The following is a 22,087-nucleotide window of genomic DNA, read 5'->3' on the forward strand; positions in this document are numbered from 1 at the left end:
AGAGGAGTTTGTTATGCATTTTTTTTTATATAGTGCAAACTGGACCTGAAAGTAATGAACCGCTTTACCTGAGCACCAGTTACAGTACACAAGGAGACATTCATCTTTTGAAGGCACTGGATGATTAAGTGAATTGCCCACGATCACAGGATGTTGAGGCGACACCGAGAATCATTATTAACAAGACAATACAATATTTCTATTCAGCCTCTATCGGCATATGGATGAATTATCTTTATTTCAGACCGAAACCAAAACTATGAGTACAGTCTTGGTTAAATGAAAGCATAAATGGCTTGTCACATCCGGCCCACTCGCCACAAGCTCCTGCTCAGCATGAGAAACTTTCCCTGTCTGTTTTTAGCCTGACTCCCTCATCTTGGCGCTTCTGCTGCGTTTTTTTGTATGCAGATTAAGAACACCTCAGTATGGTTGTATTAAGGTTCCATGTTCACACACATTGTTATGCAGCAAAACAAGTAACCAAAAGTCGAGAACCATTTAAAGGATTGCGTTAAAAAAAGAAAGCATGTTGCTTGTAAGTGTACCACCCCAACTATCTTTGAATAACAAAACACACAAGGGCTTCAAGAATTATGCACACACTGCTTCTTGCATTTCCATAATGATACAAGCTGCTGCAATCTGTTCTGGTGGGTCTCTGTGCAACGTGGGACTCTCATAACTTGTTTTTTTCTCCACATGGCGCCCGCGCTTCACGGATGCCACGCTTCATGTTTATTTTTTTTTGCTATTGAGGAAGTTAAACCCATGCAGTGGAGCACGGCCAGGGGTTTGGGGTGAACGTAAATGTTGTTGCACCCAGCATAATGTGCAGCATGGCTGAATACTTACAAGATTCCAAAGGCGAGACTTATTGGCAATGCCAATGCTTGCTACTTATGTCGTAGTTTTCATTATTTTTGGTTCTGGCTATAGAGTTAGTAAATATTGGGCTGCACTTTGTAATTTAGGCCCACTCATATACTATTTTTTGTTTTTTTTATAACTTTTTGAAATACTTGCTAATTAGATTCTCTAAAGGCTTTATCAGGTTATTGTTTTAATAATGGGTCACGTACACTTCTTTTGAGCTTCATTAAGAAACTTGAGAAGTGTTTAAGCACAGACAGAGTGAACTGTCTGTGTTCCAGCCCTGCATTAGGGCTTAATATAGAATGGTTCTGCCATTTGAAAAATGTGTGTGGGTGAGATTTACATTCCTTACCCTCTGATACACCAGTTATTTCTGTATTGTTTATTCTTTAGCATTCCTTGTGAACTTTCATACCTTAAGTGTGTTGCTTTGTAAGATGTCTACACGAGAGGGTTGCAACTGAGTTTTATGTATATCATTCATTATATGTTACCATTCAAACATTGTTTCATAGCCCCATTTTTTCTGCCAGTACCTTCAGGATGCACTCTTTCTTTCAGAAATCATGGAGGTGAAGTCGGAGCGAGTGACTGGGGAGGTTTCGGCAAGTGATTCAGAAGCTGTTTTCGATTCATTGAGAGCAGGTAAAAATGGGAATGGCCCAGGTGCAAATCTTCAACTCGTCAGATGTCAATATATACAGCAACATACCAACCTGCAGGCAACTTCTGGCTTTTTTCTGTGATTTCTTTATATGATGAGACGCGTTTCATGATTTATGTGTCAGTCAGGAACAGGGTAGAGGAACACTGAGTGTATCCAGTAATTGTATAGTGCTTCTGAATGAGTAGAAGACTCATACACAGACCTTTGACTACCTTCCTATTTGACTCTAACCCATAGTCTTCTGTTTCCAAAAGTGAAGAGGCCAGGTCTGAGCATATTATGTTGGTTACAGAAGATTGGCCTTATTGACTAGGTAACCATATTTGAACAATGGTCTGGCTTTACAGCGGCGCCAGTACAGTGAGCTCAAAAAGAGTTTTGTAGTTGGGCACACCAACTTCCAACTCAGAGGCAGAGTGCAGGATGTGTGCAGGATGTGTATTGTAGAACTCAACTAGGATTTCAGCTTATGCGCAAGAAAAAAGATATACCTATTCAGACTTTAGCAGAATATTGCCTTGACCAGTGCCCTTAATCCTCTAATGAGATGAAGACCCATCAGTTTACCTCACAATGGTAGGTGGATATTGCAGCATTAGTAGAGAGTAGTTGAGCTAGCTGTTTTAAAGAACAGTACACCCATTTCTGTCAGGCATCACAGTTGTTAAATGCAAACATGACTGCCTGTCACAGTACTGATTTCTGCCTAGAATCAGTTTGCTACCCATAATTCTTTGCTATTAATTCTGACAATGCAGTACTGAAAACATCAGACAGTGGAATAGCATGCTGCCACGTATGAAGAACCAAAACAGAATAGGTGCAATATAAAAAGACACTGATTTAACTATAGAAAACTAAGTATGGTTATCTAGGTTATGAATTACTGTATGCAAACCACATTAACAACTTACTGCCAATGAAAAAGAAATAAGTAAACTATTTCAATCTCTTTCTCTTCGAAGAGCTTCAGAAGCAGTAGAACAATACAGTGTAAAGATAGAAAGAATTGTTCGATGACCGGTGCCTCCCTCATCTGAGGAGAATATTGTCAGTTAAACATAGTTGCATATTAAATGTTTGCAGAAATACAATATTCTTTTCAAATAAGCTTCTAAGTTTGTAACAGTTCAGTTAGTAATTTGTACAGTGTATGAACCCTTATAATCTTGTAGATATAAGCAAGCACACAAATCAACATTTATTTGGTTTAGAAACTAATAGAAAATGATTCTTGGATCCAAAAGTAGTCTGAAGTCTTAACTTCAAAACATAGTTGAGCACTGACGTTATTTCACAAATATAATAGGAGAAGCCACAGGAAGTGACAACACAAGACCCTTGACTATAATGCTTATACTTTTGCATGTTTTCTTACATCTCTTGAAAACCTAAAACTATTCCTTAAGCCCAGTCTTTTCAGCAGAGATACAGCTTTAAGGCAATAGGAACATTACCCTCATGTTTTTGGAAATGTACTGTTGTTTGTATGTGGACGCTTTCAGTAGTAAACGTTGAGAAAATCTAATCTTGTTTAATTTTAAAATTTCCTTCATGATTTCAAGTAAAATCATAACTATAATGCTCGTTACAGAGGCATTTTGTAATGTTATCATGTTTTTCCTTTTGTAAACTTTGTGGTAATCAGTAGGTACATTTTCTGAATGTGACATTTATGTTCTTTCTTTGTTCATCTAGCACATGGCAGAATTCCTTTAAATGCATTTTCTGAGGTAAGGGAGTACTGATACATACCCAACCTACAGGTATAAAAGTGCATAGTACTTGGCACGGCCACAAACCTAAAGAGACAAACACTTGTGTATTGCACTCCTCCATTAATTGTTGCTCACTCATTTGCCTTGTCGCAGGATTCTTACCTTTGGGGTGAGACTGCTTAGTTTAGGGTGGCAGCACCACTGAGTGTGGGTGACTGAGTCAGTTGAACACTGACTGTAAGTTTTCAGCCTTACTTTGTCAGCTAGCTAGCAGCACCTCACCCAAACCTAGAAAGTAAAGGTAATTTGTGGCAGCCTAGAAACATGACACTCTGACTCCTCAGGGAAGTTGTCGTGGACAGATCATACCCCTTTCTCTCGGTTACACAAAGTATCACACATGATGATGCAGACAAAGCTGATGAGTAAGTTTTCAATATTTATTGAAGCAATCCATCCGATGATAAAAAGCATGAGCTGTAATTCTTAGGCAGATGAAACATAATGCAGTGATGATAATTGTGACCATTGGAGTAAAAAATGTAAACAGTCCCACCAACCTGATCTAATCATAAGATCCAGCGTTTACTACCTACACCCTAATGTCTTAACCAAAGAGAATAGTGGTGCTAGCTCTAATGCCTCTCCCGGTCTATGGGAAGAGCCCGGACCCCCACACCTGAAAGACCGGCAAGAGTCTGCCTGTTGTCTGCTGGCAACCCTCCTGGTTGGCTGGAAAGACAAGGCCAGTATCAGCCAAGCTGTCAACAAAATAGTGTACACCTTCAAACGGCCAATGCTAGAATGCCCTCTTACCCTCCAAGGATGTGGAATTCCAATCGCCCAACACATATTATTTGGGGTCAAGGGCAACAAGTTTTCATGTTTATTTTATCCTTGGGACAAGTAGGCCCAACCCCCTGCAGCACAAACCCTTTGGCTGCCAGTTTACAGAGAAGAGAATTGTCTGCAATTGAGGTAATATGTGTGTCCAAAGGTTAATGCTGTTCGAATTTGTATTTATGGTTCATTAATTAAAATCCTTCATTATTAAGGTGAGCACTGTAAATCAGCGTTTTAAGGTCGCACTACACTACTGACAGTGACTACAGTAAAATAAAAAGCGTACACACTTGTTTGAAAAGCAGTAAGGCCAGCCAACAGATATAGAAACAGATGTTTATTCAAAACAAAGGCCCAAATTAAACCCGTTAAGTGCGGGCGTCGGCCGCACTACCTCCCTGGTGTGGGTCACGACCAGTGGCCGACACCAGGGAGGGGGTTAGAAAATCCTCGGGCGATAAATATATATTTGTTTTAACCCGTGGGAGACACAGAAGCTCTTCCGTGTCTCCCCCTGACCCCCACCCACCCCTTGTGACGTCAGCGCGCCGTGAGGCGTGCTGACGTCACATTGTTGTTTTCCCCATTGGAACAGGAAGCGGCCGTAGGGCCGCTTTCTGCTCCGATTTGGAAAACGGCCCCAAACAGCCTTCCCCACGTTCGGGAAGGCCTCGTATGAAAAGGGAGACTCTCCCCTTTCATACGAGGCCTTCCTGAACGCGTTTCCAGGCCCTCTAACGCAGCACAGCTGTGATCGAGGGACAGTAAACGCCACTAGACACCAGAGATTTCACTTGGGGGGGGTCGGCCCCCCTCGGAAAACGGGCCGGCCCCCCCGGGCCATATTTTTTTATGTCAAGGTTGGTGCCCCCTGGTGGTATACATATATATATATATATATATATATATATATATATATATATATATATAGATCACTTTTGTCAATGCATGCATGGTTTCCCTGGGGGCTGCAATCGGCCCCCAGGAAAACCAGACCCACATATAAAAGTGATCTATATATATATATCTTATATATGTATATATATATATATTTATATAATATATATTATATATATGTGTATATATATATATATATATATATATGTGCCACCAGTTGTCATGCAGTTGCAGCTTGCGTCTGCAAAGCAATGCACATACTTCAACTGACGCATTTCAACTGTAGCTTTTAGGCAGCAATAAAAAAGTCAAGTAAGTCTTGTGATTATGTTTCTGCTACAAAAGGAATCAGACTTTTGTCTAGTGGCAGTTTAGTGCCATAAAGAAGCGCAGAAGGGTTATATGAGTACTGCAAAGAGCAAATCTGTAGTTTATGTAAATAGCTGAATACATTAGTAAAGTCAGCCACTACCTGCGCTATAATACAAATGAAATGTATGTGCGGGGTGGCTATGGAGAGATGAAGAGCACGTTTGCTGGGTGGTAATGAGGGAATCCTAAGAGGGTTCATGGGTATGGGAGCACCAATAATGATTGTTGGACTGGGCACGGGAGGTGCTAAAGACTGTGACGAATGGTATGTGACGAGGTGTTTGAGTGTCTTGAAAGAACGTGCTGATTGAGGGAAGAAGCGCAGCTAAGGTGACCTCTACTGTTGCATGTATCACACACACACACCAGTAATTTTGTGTCTGTCTATGTAGGCTAGTGTTTTAGAGCAACAGTTTAGCCAATAGCAGAGATGACATCTTGATGGATGGCTGCTGCTGACGTCGTCACTCGGGTTATAGAGGACAGCTCTGACATAGGATCAGAGACTGAGATAGCAGATACTGAGACAGTTCTGAGGGATAGGATAATGGCGCAGGCTCTGGGAGTGATTTTTCAGTTGGAGGAGTCCCATGAGATAACTCCTTCCAGTAAATTGTGAGGGAGGTGATGAGGGCAGTCCTGTTGTCCCTTTGCAAGCACAGTCTGTGCAACAGGGCAATACTGGGTTAGCCCAACCCAGAGAGCAGGTGAATGCGGGGGCAAGCACAGAGAGGGTGCTCTCTTGGGAGCTCCCCAATTCAGTTCAGCCCCAAATTCCACTGCCCAAATTGTATTGTGGAGACATCAGAATTATCTATCACAAAACAAACTGGTTTTGTAAGGCAGGCACCTGTGTTTTTGGTCCTGGGTTCGGCGGCCATATAGGGAAACATACTAAACCCAAACATTTCTGGAAACTAGACATCCGGGGGAGTCCACAGACGTGTGACTTGGGTGGAGTCCCCAAAGTTTTCTTATCCAGAATACCCTGCAAAGCTGAAATGTTGAACAAAAACTCTATTTTTCTTGCATTTCTGTCACACAAACTACAGGAATATGCTGTGATCCACAAAATTCCTACCACCCAGTGATTCCTCACCTGTCCTGATAAAAACACTACCCCACTTGAGTGCCTATACCTAGTGCATGCGTAAGGAATGGATCACCCCAGGGTCAACAGTTGCATCATGTAAGTACCAACATTGACCATTGTGTGATCTATTCCTGTCGCGGACACTAGGCCTACCCACACAAGTGAGGTACCATTTTTATCGGGAGACTTCGGGGAATGCTGGGTGGAAGGAAATTTGTGGCTCCTCTCAGATTCCAGAACTTTTATATCACCGAAATGTGAGGAAAATGTGTTTTTTTTTCTCCAAATATTGAGGTAAGCAAAGGATTCTGGGTAACAGAACCTGATCAGAGCCTCACAAGTCACCCCATCCAGGATTCCCCTAGGTGTCTAGTTTTCAAAACTGTGCAGGTTTGCTAGGTTTCCCTAGGTGTCGGCTGAGCTAGAGGCCAATATCCACAGCTAGGCACTTTGCAAAAAGCAGCACTGTTTTCTTTGTGAAAATGTGATGTATCCACGTTGTGTTTTGGGGCATTTCCTGTTGTGGGCACTAGGCCTACCTCCACAAGTGAGGTATCATTCTTATCAGGAGACTTGGGGGAACGCTGGGTGGAAGGAAATTTGTGGCTCCTCTCAGATTCCAGAACTTTCTGTCACCGAAATGTGAGGAAAAAGTGTTTTTATGGCTTCATTTTGAGGTTTGCAAAGGATTCTGGGTAACAGAACCTGATCTGAGCCCCCACAAGTCAGCCCATCCTGGATTCCCCTAGGTGTCTAGTTTTCAAAAATGTGCAGGTTTGGTAGGTTTCCCTAGGTGCTGGCTGAGCTAGAGGCCAAAATCTACAGCTAGGCACTTTGCAAAAAACACATCAGATTTCAATATAAAAATGTGATGTGCCCATGTTGCCTTTCCTGTCGCGAGCATTAGGCCTACCCACGCAACTGAGGTACCATTTTTATCGGGAGACTTGGGGGAACACAGAATAGCACAACAAGTGTTATTGGCACTTGTCTTTCTCTACAATTGTTCCTTCCAAATGTAAGACAGTGTGTAAACAAGACGTCTATTTGAGAAATGGCATGTAATTCACATGCTAGTATGGGCACCCCGGAATTCAGAGATGGGCAAATAACCACTGCTGCTCAATACCTTTTCTTATGCCCATTTTGTAAATACAAAGGTTTTCTTGATACCTATTTTTCGCTCTTTATATTTCAGCAAATGAATTGCTGTATACCCAGTATAGAATGAAAACCAACTGCAGGGTGCAGCTCATTTATTGGCTCTGGGTACCTAGGGTTCTTAATGAACCTACAAGCCCTATGTATCCCTGCACCCAGAAGAGTCCAGCACACGTAACAGTATATTGCTTTAAAAAATCTGACATTGTAGGAAATAGTTACAGAGTAAAACGTGGAGAAAAATGGCTGTTTTTTTAGCTCAATTTCAGTATTTTTTTATTTCAGCTGTTATTTTATGTAGAAAAACCTCATAGTATCTACACAAATGACCCCTTGCTGAATTCAGAATTTTGTCTACTTTTTAGAAATACTTAGCTTTCTGGGATCCAGTGTTGGTTTCACACCCATTCCTGTCACTAACTTGAAGGAGGATGAAAGCAACAAAAATAGTAAAAATTAAGTCCCAGTAAAATGCCAAAATTGTGTTGAAAAATGTGGTTTTCTGATTCAACTCTGCCTGTTCCTGAAAGCTGGGAGGATGATGATTTTAGCACCGCAAACCCTTTGTTGGTGCCATTTTCAGGGAAAAAACCACAAGCATTCTTCGGCAGCCCTTTTTTCCCATTTGTTTGAAAAAAACATTTTTAGGTGTATTTTGGCTAATTTCTTGGTCTCCTCCAGGGGAACCCAGAAACTCTGTGTACCATTAGAATCCCTAGGATGTTGGAAAAAAAGGACACAAATTTGGCGTGGATAGCTTATGTGGACAAAAAGTTATGAAGGCCAGTGGGAAATCAGGGAAAAAGCAAAATTCTCTCCTGCTCCCTTTAACAATCATTGACATCCCATTTGAAAGGGTGGACATCGACATCATTGGACCTTTGGATCCCAAGACAGCCTTAGGCAACAGGTTTGTCCTGGTCTTTGTTGGACCATGCCTCCCTCTACCCACAGGCCATCCCTCTGAGGTTAGTGACTGCACCTGTGCTGGCTAGAGCTCTGATGGGGAGCTTTACTTGTGTTTAGTTTGGTTCACCAAGGAAGTAGTGTCTGAGAAAGGTACTAATTTCAGGTCTGCGTAGATGAAGTACATGTGGGATGTATATGATGTAACATACAAGTTCACACCCTATCACCCCAAACTAATGGCCTTGTGGAGAGATTCAACAAGACCTTGAAGGGCATAAATATGGACCTAGCTGAGCCCATGAGGCATAGGTGGGTCATCCTCTTGCCATGCCTTATCTTTGCCTACAAGGAGGGGCCACAGAAAGAAGTAGGAATCAGCCCTTTCAAACTCTTCTAGTTGGTTGGCTTCCTGATCCGAAGTCTTAGGGACATAAAAGACTTCCAACCACCCTGCTCCTGCACTTAGATTCTGCCATCTTTGAGTCTGCCCTGCCAAGTGGTGCCACCCCAGTCCTGGACCTTTGAAAGTGGGCCTACGGTGTTTGCTCCAGCAGAATTTATGCATCCTCTGCTGCAGGAACTGAATCGATGCATCTCTGCAGTTGTAAGAGGCATCACCTGTACTGCATGGGACGGAGTTGACACAGCCAGACTCGCTTCTCTGCTGCACCTCGTATCTTGGTACCATGGTTGGCCTGAACTTTTGACTTTGTCCCAGTCCGGCGCAACCAGATATCCCCGGTTGGCACTTCTTGCCTTCAAGCATTTGTTTACAGTTTATGCTTTAAAAATTCATAACTCAAATTCTACTAAATGGATTTTTGCTGTTTTGCTCCTGTTTTAGGTATTAAAATCAGAGTTATTTTTCTAACCCGGTGTGGAAACATTTTGTGCGGTGTTTTCACTCTTTTAGTGTTTGAAGTGTTGCACAAATACTTTACACATTGCCTCTAAGTTAAGCCTGTCTACTCTGTGCTAAGCTACCAGAGGGTGAGCAAGGGTGAATTAAGGGTTTGGCCTGACACTTACCCAGACTAATAATATTAATAATAATAATAAAAATAAAAAAAAAAATAATAATCATCATCTGTATTGCTTGATTATTAAAACCATTGCAGTACAGTTCACAATAAATGCAATAAAAATATATTAAAAGAATATCCATAAAACAGACACAGTGCCATCACCATTGTCCTTTAAAAACAAAACCCGTCTAGACAGATTTAAGCGAGACTCACTTCCTACCCTGTAGGTTGAGGTGAGTCGCCCCAGACCTGTTAATGCCAGTTATCTCGACCAGCGGGAGTGTGTATAATTAAAACATGCCACTTGAATGTGACATATTTTATAGGTGTGCTCTCCCTCCCTAATGTGATATGTATTTGCTTATGTCGTCAATAAAACCGTGAGAGTGCAGAGTGCAGGTGCAACAGATAAAAGTGCAGTGTGAGTAGAAAAAAATTATAACTTTCAGAATTCAAAATGGTTAAAATTCTTAGACTGTTATTGAAAAAAATGCATGTTCGAAAGTCAAGCATCCAAAAACCTTAGCTGACAGATGGACCTATGTGCACCTAATGAAACATTTGTGGGGAGGTACTGTGGATGTTTCAAGTAATAAACGGTAGTGGAAAACAAGGGTTAAAAAGCCCTGGCTGCAGAATCTGGTCAATTGGATGCTGGAGGGTGGTTACAACAAGCTTGGTATTTAAATACTTTACCCAGCTTACAGAGCCTAAATGCAAACATAAAAACAATGGCAGGGGTTAGGGCTGAATCCAAAGCTTTTAATTTACTAAACACACCCCTTCCCTTCATCTGTTGGACCCATGGCCTCCACCTTTTTCATGAACCACTGAAGGAATTTCACCAGTGCACAGTTAGCCTAATGAAAGATCGAAGCAGGCCAACACTGCCTCCCTGCACCGATCAGTCTACCTTCTTTGTTGCAGTTCCTGCCAGTCCACCATAAGGGTGGGGCACATGCATATTATATGGATAATGTCTTCCTGACCCTGGTCACATAGCCGCCAATTCCCCTGCGCCTCCCGTCTTTTCCATATGGTATAATAAATTGGGGTCAGTATTATCCCCATCCTGCATTTCAAAAACTGTAGCTTGGACCAGTCATTATAGAGTTCGCTTAGGTAGCTCTGTGGTTTCAGCCACATATAGGAATGGAGCATCATCCAACCCTGTCCACGTTGAGAAAGACAAGCCTTATCCTCTAACAATGAGAGCATTTGTGTGCTTGCTTTTGCCAGCCTATTGAACTCCTGATAGCTACGGGTAGGCCCCAAGCACTTGTTAGGCCAAGGGTGCTTAAGGCCTACAACAGGTAGGACCTTGCCGGGGAGCTTTGCTTTGTTTTCAGTTCAGACCAGAAATAGTGGCCCAACGAATCTCCTTTTGCAGATCTGAGTTTATGGCAACACATCAGAAAGGCTGATGTCCTGTATTGCGCTATTCTGCCCTTTAAGGCCTCACTTCCATAGGCTAAGGTCGGAAGAGTCTTTGCTTGGTCCACCTGGAGGATCGGCGTAATTGTAGGACCTTTTAATTTTGTGTAAAGGGACCTGAGGCTAACGGTCAATACATTGCCATTTAATTTATTTGATCACTATATCTCCCGTTCTCATTGCAATAGAATCCGAGGTACTTAAAGCTTTTGGTTGACTCTAACTTTCCTTAATCCAGAAACCATGTTGGTTTTTGTGCTGTCATTCCTTGAATGACTAGGATCTTAGTTTTCTTCTTGTTGATTGTCAAGCCATTCCTAGTTGAAAAGGCTGAGGTTGTGTCAAGAAGGTGCTGCAGTCTGACCTTGATTCTGCTAACCAGGACTAGATCATCTGCATACAACAAATTCAAGAGCTGAAAGCCCCCCCCAATTTTGGCTGTTGGGAATTGATTGTGATCTGATAAGAACAGGTTGAATGAGGTTGGTGCAAGGACGCAGCCCTGGTTAAGACCTTGTTTGGTGTTAATTGGCCTGGATAAATGAGAGCCATCTCCAATTTTTGTTCTAACCCATGTATCTTTGTGCAGTGATTCCATGGCCCTTAGTAGGCCACAAGGAATATGAAGGAGGGCCAACTTCTGCCAAAGCCTCCCCCGGTCGGCCCTATCCAACGAAGACTTGTAGTCTATGAAACCCAAGTAGACTGGGTGGCTGTTGGATTTTGCCTGGTTTGAAAATAGGGAGAGAGCCATGAAGTTAACTGAGGCCCTGTATGCTTAGTGAACCTGTTTTGATTTGGTGGAATGCTGTTACTACCCTCAGCCCAAAGCTGTAGCTCTTTTAGTAAGACCCCTGCAAAATACTTGGCGTCATTATCAATTAGAGCTATCACGTGATAATTCCCAGTGGCTCCCTTGTCTCTGCCCTGGCCTGTTGCTATGAGAATCAAGCCATGGAATGAAGGAAGAATGAAGTTCACCTGCAGGATGGTAGAAAAAAGTGGTGTTAATTGTGCAGTGCAAAATGTTGGCTGTTCCTTACATTCTGCCCGGGCCTGGTGCCCCATCTCTGCAGCCCTTTGCAATTTGTTTCTGGACCTGACTAGCAGTGATAGAGCGCCAGGATGTTTTGTGATCACTACTCCAGGACTGCAGTGGCAAGAATTTAATAACCTCCAAGCCATCTCCCTGTACATGAGACTGATTCAACGGGGCCAATGGATTGAAGTGGTCAAGAAAAAATTGGTACCAAGTTGGCTCTAATGTATTAGAGGAGTCTACATTTGGGAGATTTCTGCCCACTCCATTTACAGTCTGCCAAAAGTTTGCTGAGTTGTTTCAGCTGATGTAATGCAGTAATTGTGACCAGAAGGAGTTCCATCGCTTCCTTTTATTATTCTTGTTCTCCTCTTTTAGCGTTCTTCTTGTCTCCCTCAACTTATATAATGTCATTGGGTCCCTTGGCTGCCTTTTAAGGCCAGTTTGCCCTCCTTTTCGCCCTCCTTGTAGAGTGGTTGATTCCCAATCCTTGGGGGAGCGTCATAGCTTGTGTTTTAGATTTCTTTTTGGGTAGCACAGGCTTAGTGTGCTGAGTTGCAAATTTTTCTGTAAACCTTCCCCAACAAGACAGAAGCCAAACATCTCTTGGCATCCACTCATACACCTGAGGAAGACCCCTTAGGTGTATGAGTGGATGCCAATAGTTGTTTGACTTCTGTGACCAAGGTTGAGAGGGTGTCTGTGGTGCACTTAGTGTGTTTTAGATTAATTGTGTGCCCTTTGGTCCCTTGGTCTGCTGCACAATCATATTCATTCATATCATTATTAGGGGCAATCTGTTGTGGTCGACGGTCACTGTTCATTTTTTCTCCAAAGCTAAAGTAAGAGACAGTGTTCAGCAGGGGGAGACTGACAAAAGTGTAGTCAATTCAAGATGCCCTAGATTATGTTAAGTATGAGAGGCAAGGTGCCTAGTCCGGAAGTATACAACCATTTAAAGCTCTAAGTCCAAGGTATTCAAGATTGCCTTGTAAGACCCCACCTCTCTTATCTTCTTTGTGCCACCCAGGAGTATCTTAAGGCGGTATCATTCAGTGGCTGTCTTGCGCCTCTGTGATCTCGTTTTCAGGTATTGCGCTCATTGGCCACATATTGAAGTCGCCTGATATAAAGAGATCATTACTGGTCCTGTCCGATCTTAAGCCTATTGTGAGGTCAATCAGCTTGTCAGACACCTATGGTTTTACTCTAGCATTTGGGTACATGTAAACGTTTACAAGGTGATTTTCTTGGTTAGGCCGTTGGAAGTTTTAAGTGAAGGTCCTCCAGCTTGAAGCCCCGCAACATCACTGTCTTGCTCCCAGGACTCAATTGCTTTGGTGATAGATGCATAAGTGGCAAGACCACCCACGCTGTACCCACGCTTATGTTGTTTGATTGCAGGGATAAGGTGATTTGTGCAGCCCTCCAAATGATGAGCCATCTGTCACCAGGTCTCCTGTAGAAGGGTACTTTGAAAAGAACAAAGGTATTGAAGGGTTTCAATGTCTCCCATCTTGTTTGCCAACCAATTAATTGCCAATCCAGTTGTTGCTGCTTGACCAGGGCTCATACTCCGGTCAAACAACAACCCAATTTCCAACAGACACAATATTTATCTATGATGATATTCTGGTACATTGCCATTCAATGTTTTCCTTTGTCCAGTGAAGTTTCCTTGTGCTTTTATAATGTGTCCTCATTTCAAGGGGCCTCTAATACCCAGGGACTCTTGGGGGTTGTCCTTTAGTTAGTTGTGAGAGGGGAGACCCACATTCATCTCCCTGTGCTTTGCCCTGAAGAAATATTCAACTTTACAACTCTAAGCTGAGACTTGGCATGTAGAATTGATTTGCAAAGTTTTGGGGTGCCCTGATGCAGTCATGGGTGCTGCCTACAGGCCTCCCCATGTTAAATTAATTTCAGAACCTCAGAGCAGTGGGGTCATTTTTTGTGCATGTGCGTATGTATTTTATAATATGATGTTAGTAAATATTAACTTGCAGCTATCTCTGCCATGGCCTTTGTGGACATTTGAATGATACTTGATCATGAAAATTACCTACCTGCCTAATTTAGGATTACTATGAATTGTTAAAATGTTTGAAAAAATGGAGGATAACATGTTTGTTAAAGATCCTTGCAGGGAAACTGTTTGGTTAATAGTTAAATCAGGTCTATGAGAGAAATGCAAGTTCTGTGCAGGTGTTAGAAATTCGGTCTCTATTTGGCAGAGGTTTGCACTCTGTCCAAATAGGGACCACAATCATAGTCAGGGCAAGTAAGATGCATGCCAAAAGTTTACTGTGCTCACCCTCTGGTAGCTTGGCACATAGCAGTCCGGCTAAACCAAAGAGGCAATGTTTAATGTATTTGTGCACACATACACAGTAACACAGTGAAAACACCACAGCAGCACTCCACATCAGTTTAGACATATAGTCAATATTTATCCAAGTCAAACAAGACCAAAATGGCAAAAATCCAAAATACACAAGTCAAGTTATGAATTTTTACAGATTATATCAAAATCAAGTGCTTAGAAGTCAGTAGCTTCAACCGGGGTTATCTGGCCACACTGGACCGGGGCAACTCCAAGAGCTTAGTCTGACCGTGATGGAGCGTGGATCTGGTACAGGAGTCAAGCAGGCCCACTGACAGTACCTTGGTTGCGTTGATGCTCTGGGGCAATGTGTTGGTCCAAAGGAGGGAATATTTCACTATTGCAGGCCATGCATCATTTCCTGATCGAGCAACATCATGAATGTGTCGATGTCTGGGAGCGATGTGGGCTGGCTGCGATGTCTCGCAGCTGCATCTGCCAAGCCGGGGCTGTGTTGAAAGTTGAGGTCATTGCGTCACTCAGTCGGCGAGCAGTGTCTGCGGCTTCGGTGCAGGCAGCAGCGAAGTGTCGGTTCTGCAGTGGGATGCATCAGTTCCAGTTGACGTGCCGGTGTTGATGCATCAGTTTCTTGTGTTGCAGCACCGAGGGCTCAGGACTGGACTTGGCACCACTTGGCAGAACAGGACTCTCAGCAGGGGAGTCCAGGTGCTGGCAGCAAGATGCAGGTGAAGTCTTTGATGTCCCTGAGACTTTGGAAACAGGAGGCAAGCTCAATCATGGCCTTGAAGAAACTTTATATTATAGGATATAGAGAGTTAAGTCCACTCCTCTGATTCCCAGGCAAGAAGCAGCAGGCAGCAGGCCAACACAGCAAAGCAAACAGCAAAGTGTCTGTCTCTCCTGGAAGCACTGCAGTCCTTCTTCCTGGTAGAATGCCGTCAGTCCACAAGTGTTCTGAATATATGGAGTCAGAGGTCCAGTACTTATACCTAAAATAGTTGAAGGAGTAGCTTCAAAGGAATTCCCTAGCATGCACAAGGATCCCTTTCAACCCAGCCCTGGCTCCAGACTACCAGGAGGGGGTAATCAGCCTTTTGTGTGAGGGCAGGCCACAACCTAGTCAGATGTAAGTGTTAACTAACACTCCCTCTCCTTGCCCAGGAAGACTGTCAGTATGCAGATAAATGCAGATGTATCCCCTTTCACACCCAGCCCTTCCTGTGTGTGGCTGTCTGTAGAGAATGCACTAGTGTAACTTTTACCTAACCCAGACGTGTATCCAGAGGTAGGCTAAGGCACCGAATTGTTAAAGTAAGAAAATGACAACTTTCTAAAAGTGGCATTTTCAGACCGGTGATTTCAAAATCAACTTTACCAAAAGATGTATTTTTGAATTCTGAGTCCAGAGACACCAAAGTCCATATTTCTGTCTTTTCCCAATTGGAAATTACACTTGAAAAATGTTTTAAGGTAAACCCATTGTTAGCTTATGGGAGAGATAGTCCTTGCAATAGTGGAAAACACATTTAAGAGTTTTTCACTATCTGGACATGTTAAATTTAAAAGTACACGTCCAGCCTTTTAAATACACCACACCCCCTTGGGCCTACCTTAAGGATGACTTACATGTAATAAAAAGAGAGGTTTGAAATGGCACACATAGGCTCTGCAGTGGCAGGCCTGAGACATGATTGAAAGGCTACTGTAGGTGGTGGCACAACCAGTGCTGCAGGCCCACTAGTACCATTTGATTTACAGGCCCTGGGCACACGTGCACTTTACTAGGGACTTACCAGTAAATCAAATATTCCAATCATGGAGAGGCTAATGTTACCATGTTTTAGACACAGAGCACATGCACTTTAGCACTGGTTAGTGGTAGAAAAGTCCTAAAGCCAGCAAAAACAAAGTTCAGCAACAGTCAAAAGAGGAGGTCAGAAAGCAAAATGTAAGGGGAAATCACCCCAAAAGATGCTAGGTCTAACACTTGAAGAAGAAATTGGGGAGAGCTACCCAACCCCTTGGGAGTTCTCTTCACTAAAGTGGAAAAACCTGGAAAGACCATCATCATTGGTGTGTTTTGTTCCAGGATGGTGTTCCACCATATAGTCCATTCCCTGTAGGGAGATGGTTGACCTCAACAATGTAGGACTCTCACCCCTCATCTGCATGAGCCATCTGAGGGGCCTGTGGTCTGTCCGAACCCAGAAGAGAGTCCCAAACATGTAGGGTCTTAGCTTCTTCAGCGCCTAGACCACAGCAAAAGATTCCCGTTCTATTGCGCCCACCTCTGTTCCTTGGGAACTAACCTCCTACTAATGAAGGCTAAAGGTTAAGCCAGGCCTTCTTCGTTTAGCTGTGAAAGAACGTCTCCCACGCCATGCTCTGGGGCATCAGTCTGCACCACAAATTCTTGAGAGAAGTCAGCGACCTAGAGCATGGGTGCTCTACACATGGCATTCTTCAGGGTGTCAAAAGTGGGTTGCACGCTTCAATCCAGATCACCAGACACAACTGCTTCTTGGACATCAGCTCTGTAAAGTGAGGCAGCAATGGTGCCATAACCCTTGACAAGTCTCCTGTATAGGTCTTGGGGGGGTCCTAATCCAGATTGGTGTCAATTTTGGGTTGCAAGTGGTTCACCTTGCCGCCACCTACTTGGTGTCCCAAGTACACCACAGCGCCCTGCCCTATCTGGCACTTACTGGCCTTGATAGTGAGACCCTTAGTCTGCACGGCCCTCAGCACTTTCTGGAGGTAGTACAAATGGTCCTCCCAACTGGAGCTGAAGACTGCAGTGTCGTCAAGGTAGGTGGCACTGACGTTCTTCAACCCAGCAAGGGCCTGGTGGACCATCCTCTGGAAGATGGCAGGGATGTTCTTCAACCCAAAAGGCATGGCATGGAACTGGTAGTGCCCTTCTGGTGTTGAAAACGCTGACCGCTTTTTTGTCCCCTCAGTCAAGGCAATCTGCCAGTATCCAGACATTAAAAGAAACATACTGAGGAACTTGGCAGCTCCAAGCCAATAAATTAAATCATCAGCTCGGGGATGAGGTCTGCGTCAGTCTTAGTGACCGCATTGAGCCCTGGTAGTCCTCACAGAAGTTGAGTTCTGGTGTGGCACTGGATGGGGCAGCCTTTGTGTGGAGAACCACTGGACTGGACCAAGGACTGCTGAGTGCTCATTAATCCCAAGCTCTAGCATTTTGGCAACCTCCTCCTCCTTGATGCTAGCTCTCACTTTATCGACAACCTATATTTTTGTGCTTCACAGGCAGGATATCCCCAGTGTCTATAACATGGTTGCACCGATGGTTGATCCCTGGAGTGAGTGAGAACAGAGTTGCAGATTATGCCAGCAACTGGCAACAGTCTCTCGGCTGATCTAGGATCACAGTAGGGGAGAGTCTCACACCCTCTACTAACTCATCCTGCTTTTTAGAATATAGGAGGTCGGAGAGAGGGTCACTCTCCTCTTCCACCCCATCACCAGTGACCAAGAGCATGGCCAACTCAGACTTCTCAAAGTGTGACTTGAGGCGGTTCACATGCAGAACCATCAAAGGGTTCCTAGGAGTCTGCATGTACACCAGGTAGGTGACATCACTCTTGCTCTCCTTCACCTCAAATGGGTCCAACCAGCAGTCTTGCAGAGCATGGGGCTCCACTGGCACCACCTCCCACACCTTTTGACCAGGCTGAAACTCAACCAGAGTGTTATTCTGGTTGTAAAAACATTTCATGTCCTCCCTGCTTGCCTCCAGATTCTCCTGTGCTAGTTTCCTGAAGCGGGCTGTCTGGTTGCGGAAGGCCAACATGTAGCTAAATACATCCTGGGGTGGCTTCCTTGGAGCCTGCTCCCAGCCCTTCTTCACCAAACATAAAGGTCCTCTCACAGGGTGCACATAAAGACGTTCAAAAGGGCTGAAGCCAACCCCCTTCTGTGGTACCTTGCTGTAGGCAAATAGCAGACATGGTAGGAGGACGTTCCACTTATGCCTTATGGGTTTGGGTAGTCACATTATCATGGCTTTCAGGGTATAGTTGAATCTCTCAACCAACCCCTTAGGTTTGGGGTTGGTAAGGTGTAGATAACGTGTAAGTTTCCCCACAGGCCTTCCACATAGCCTTCATGTACAAGGACATGAAGTTGGTACTGGAGTTGGAAACCACTTCCTTGGGGAAACCCACTTGGGTAAAGATCCCCATCAGTGCCCTGACCACTGGGAGTGCAGTTACTGCCCTCAGAGGGATAGTCTCTGGGTACCGGTTGGCATGGTCCACCAAGACCAGGACAAACATGTTGCCCATTGCTGTCTTGGGATTCAGAGGCCCCACAATGTCAATGCCCACCTGCTCAAAAGGGGTGTTCATGGTAGGAAAGGAATGGAAAGGGGGCATTGCATTCCCCCCCTGACTTGCCACTCGCCTGGCAGATGGAACAGGACCTGTAGAACGTATCTTATGTCTTCCTCAATTGAGGCCAATAAAAGTGGTTGACAAGCTGACCCAAACGACCTTCTAGTGGCACATCATAAGCCAGAAGCCCTGGGGTGCCACCAAAAGCACTGGGGTACCACCAGCACACAGGCTGCTCCAGGTTCAAGAGCCTTAGGCTCATTATACAGGAGACCATTCTTCCAATACATCAGGTGATTACCAGAGGCGTCACCAGCTGCTTGGGCCTCAGCCTGCTGCCGAAAACCCACAAGAGTAGGGCACTCCTCCTGCACTGTGCAGAACTCCTCCCTGGAGGGATCTCATTCCTGCTGCCAATTGGTGAGCTCAGGCAGGTTCCCCAGTTCGGCCACATCTTCCCCTGTAGGTTCTCGGTCGTCCTCCTCAAGGCCAGCCTCCTCCCAGACCATGGGAATTTCAGTAGGGGGTTTCCTAGTCCTATTGCCCTTCCTCTTCTTGACAGATACCTGGACCACTCTTTCAGGGTTCAGGTCCTTCTGACCACCCTCGCATCCTGCTGTGGACCGTGTGGTCATGCACACCCATTCAGGCAACCCCAACATTTCCAAGTGTGACCTGAGCTCCTCCTCCTTCCAGGCAGTATACTCCAGGTTATTGCCCAGCAGACAATCCACAGGCATGGATGGACTCACAACTACCCTCAGTGAACCTGAGACCACCCCCTCATTCAAAGGGAACCTGAACCACCAAACATTGGCTTCACGGTTGTCCACAGCAACAACTTGGTGGACCATATTAGGGACTACCTGCTCTGAAGACACCAGATAGCACCGGACGGTTGTCATACTGGCTCTTGTGTCTCTCAGAGCTCCCACCCTATGCCCATTGATAGTAGCCCACTGCCTACACTTATTATTGTCAGGCCTGAGGGTTCTCTGTATCATTTCACTGTCACCCATGGAAACCATGCCAAAAGTTGCCAGGTCTAACAATTGGGTTGCTCTAGAATTAATTGAATAAGGTCTGGGTCTCCAACATGTCCCAGGCACCGACTGTCTAGCCCTGCCAGACCTCTTACTCCCTATCCATGCCCCCTCAATTTTCCCACTCCCTTCAGTGAGTCAAGGCATTAATTGAACATTAAACCGGGAGGTGCTTTGCATATTGTTTGTTTAAACACGCATATCTTAATTTCTCATACGTATCCCCCATCTGAACCTTATTTGTACATGTTTATTTGTTCTTGCTGTACTTGAACATATGGATCGACTCAGCGTGCCCATCATTTTCCTAGCTAACAAGTGGGCTTTGCTTATTCTGAGTGATGTTCAAAGTTTTCACACTCTACAGCATCTGTTAGTACTGTGCTCTGCACTTTGTCACTCTTCACGCCATTGTGCCCCAGTACGCCGCCTAAATCACCTGATGCACTGCCTGAATTCCTCCACGGTACACATCTTTCTCCATTACCCAGGTCCTCCAAGAAAAGAAAGAAAGAAAGAGAGAGAGAGTGAGAGAGAGAGAGAGAAAGAAAAAGACTGTGTTTGTATGTGTGTGTGTGTTCGGGGTGTCACATGGAATGTGCATCTTTTGGTTACACCACCTTGAAAGTTTATGTACTGCTGCTGTGCCACCAACACTAAGAAGCTTCTACTTTCCCACGCCATCAACTGAGCTTTCAAATTGCATATCATATTTACCGTAATATTACTGCATATGTTTGCTACGTAATTCTGACCTGAATCGACGGAGTCTTTTAAACAAATATTCCACCATTCCGTGCTACAAAAGAATATAGCACTGGATATAAACTTAAGCTAAATAAATAGCCATAACCATAAACAGCTGAAAAAGTTATGAGTTTGAAATGATAAAAAATATTTGTTTTGGACAGAAGGGATGGAGAAAACGCACCTATTTCAGTCTTAGGCCATTCAAGTGCTAACCTGCCCTTTGTTATACGAAGTGTATGTTCCACTGATGTATACGTTCTAAGCTTTACACTTTTCAGTATAGTGTTAGGGCAGCAATGGAATCCCTTAGTGGCAAATACATGAAATCAAGTTAACAGATAATTTCGATTTCCAAAAAATAAAAATCAGCTAACATGTAAGGATGAGTTAGAAAAAGGCCACCAAGTAAAACAAGAAACACAATAGAGAGGGGTGTTGTCAGTAATGGCTAATATAACATTGGACAGGGTGCACCCATTGTTAAAAGTGATCAGTAAGAAAAGGTGCTGTGATGCCCCTGGAAAAATAAGCTAAGAATAAAAAATAAATAAAGGAACCATCAACTTGCCCTGTAGATTTATTACGTGAAGCATCAGGTGAAAAAATCTCAGATATTGTCTTACTTTCAGAAACAGTGTATCTTAGATATGTAAAAGAGGTGCTGGTGCGAAGGACATAAAATGTGGAGGTGTTTGGTGAGTCTTCGGAGTTTGAACAGGATTGATGCTGGATTAGTGTTCGGTGCGTTGAGGGATTATGAGCAAAAATATATTTTAGCAGTTTTCGAGACCAGGTGGTGAGTTCTACAGTGTAGGGGCCAGCAAATCGATGTTAGCATATTAGTTTTAGCTCTCTACAGCGTCATTTTTTTTAAGTTAGCAGGTTCAGTTTGTTGCCTTGCTACATTATTTTTTCAATATTAATTTTGTCTGAGAAAGAAGTTGTATAAAATTATTTTAGATTCTTATTAATTTTCTGAAGTAAAATTGAATTTGATATTAATTCATATTTTTGAACTTTTTGTCTTAAAGATACCAACACGGGTAATGCAGGGGAGATGAATGGCTCGAGCAATCTGATGGATTTCCTGGATGAGCCTTTACCCGATGTTGGAACATATGAAGATTTTCACACTATTGATTGGTTAAGAGAAAAATCGCGTGACACAGACAGACATAGAAAGGTATGTTTCTATAATGCAATGTACTACGATGTAGTTTAGAGTACACCCTCATACTTGCATAAAACTAAAATGACGAGCACTCCGAAATATTTACTTTGCTAATTCGCAATTATTTATTTTTAAATCTTTTATCATTCAATATTTGACCATGAAAAAGTACCACGTCTGATGTAACTGAATATTTTCCTATATCATTTGTGTTATTAGATCCATGAGCTCATGATGTGCTTTTTTATATGATCATTTCTCCCCACAGGCGCAATGCATAAGGGCACTTTAAAGAACCTTCACATCTTGTCTCATTAGCAGTTTCCCCTTGCAAGGATAATGGAGAGAAAATGTATTAACTCTTACTCTAATAATATAGGTTGC

General features: G+C 43.6%; 1 protein-coding gene across 2 annotated transcripts in view; it reads left to right on the forward strand.

Annotated features, from left to right (window-relative positions):
* Positions 1–22,087, forward strand: part of CLCN4 (chloride voltage-gated channel 4) — a 223,027-nt gene that overhangs the window by 25,296 nt on the left and 175,644 nt on the right. The window contains exons 2-3 of one of the 2 annotated variants that reach the window (XM_069205155.1): positions 1,438–1,521; positions 21,564–21,715. In XM_069205155.1, coding sequence (XP_069061256.1) covers positions 1,443–1,521; positions 21,564–21,715 — 231 coding nt within the window. In that variant the 5' untranslated portion in view covers positions 1,438–1,442. Of the gene's footprint in view, positions 1–1,437; positions 1,522–13,445; positions 13,524–21,563; positions 21,716–22,087 lie in introns of those variants that run through there. The other variant, XM_069205156.1, reaches the window with a different exon arrangement.

The sequence above is a fragment of the Pleurodeles waltl genome, chromosome 8 (assembly GCF_031143425.1).
Source record: "Pleurodeles waltl isolate 20211129_DDA chromosome 8, aPleWal1.hap1.20221129, whole genome shotgun sequence".
NCBI classification, from domain to species: domain Eukaryota; kingdom Metazoa; phylum Chordata; class Amphibia; order Caudata; family Salamandridae; genus Pleurodeles; species Pleurodeles waltl.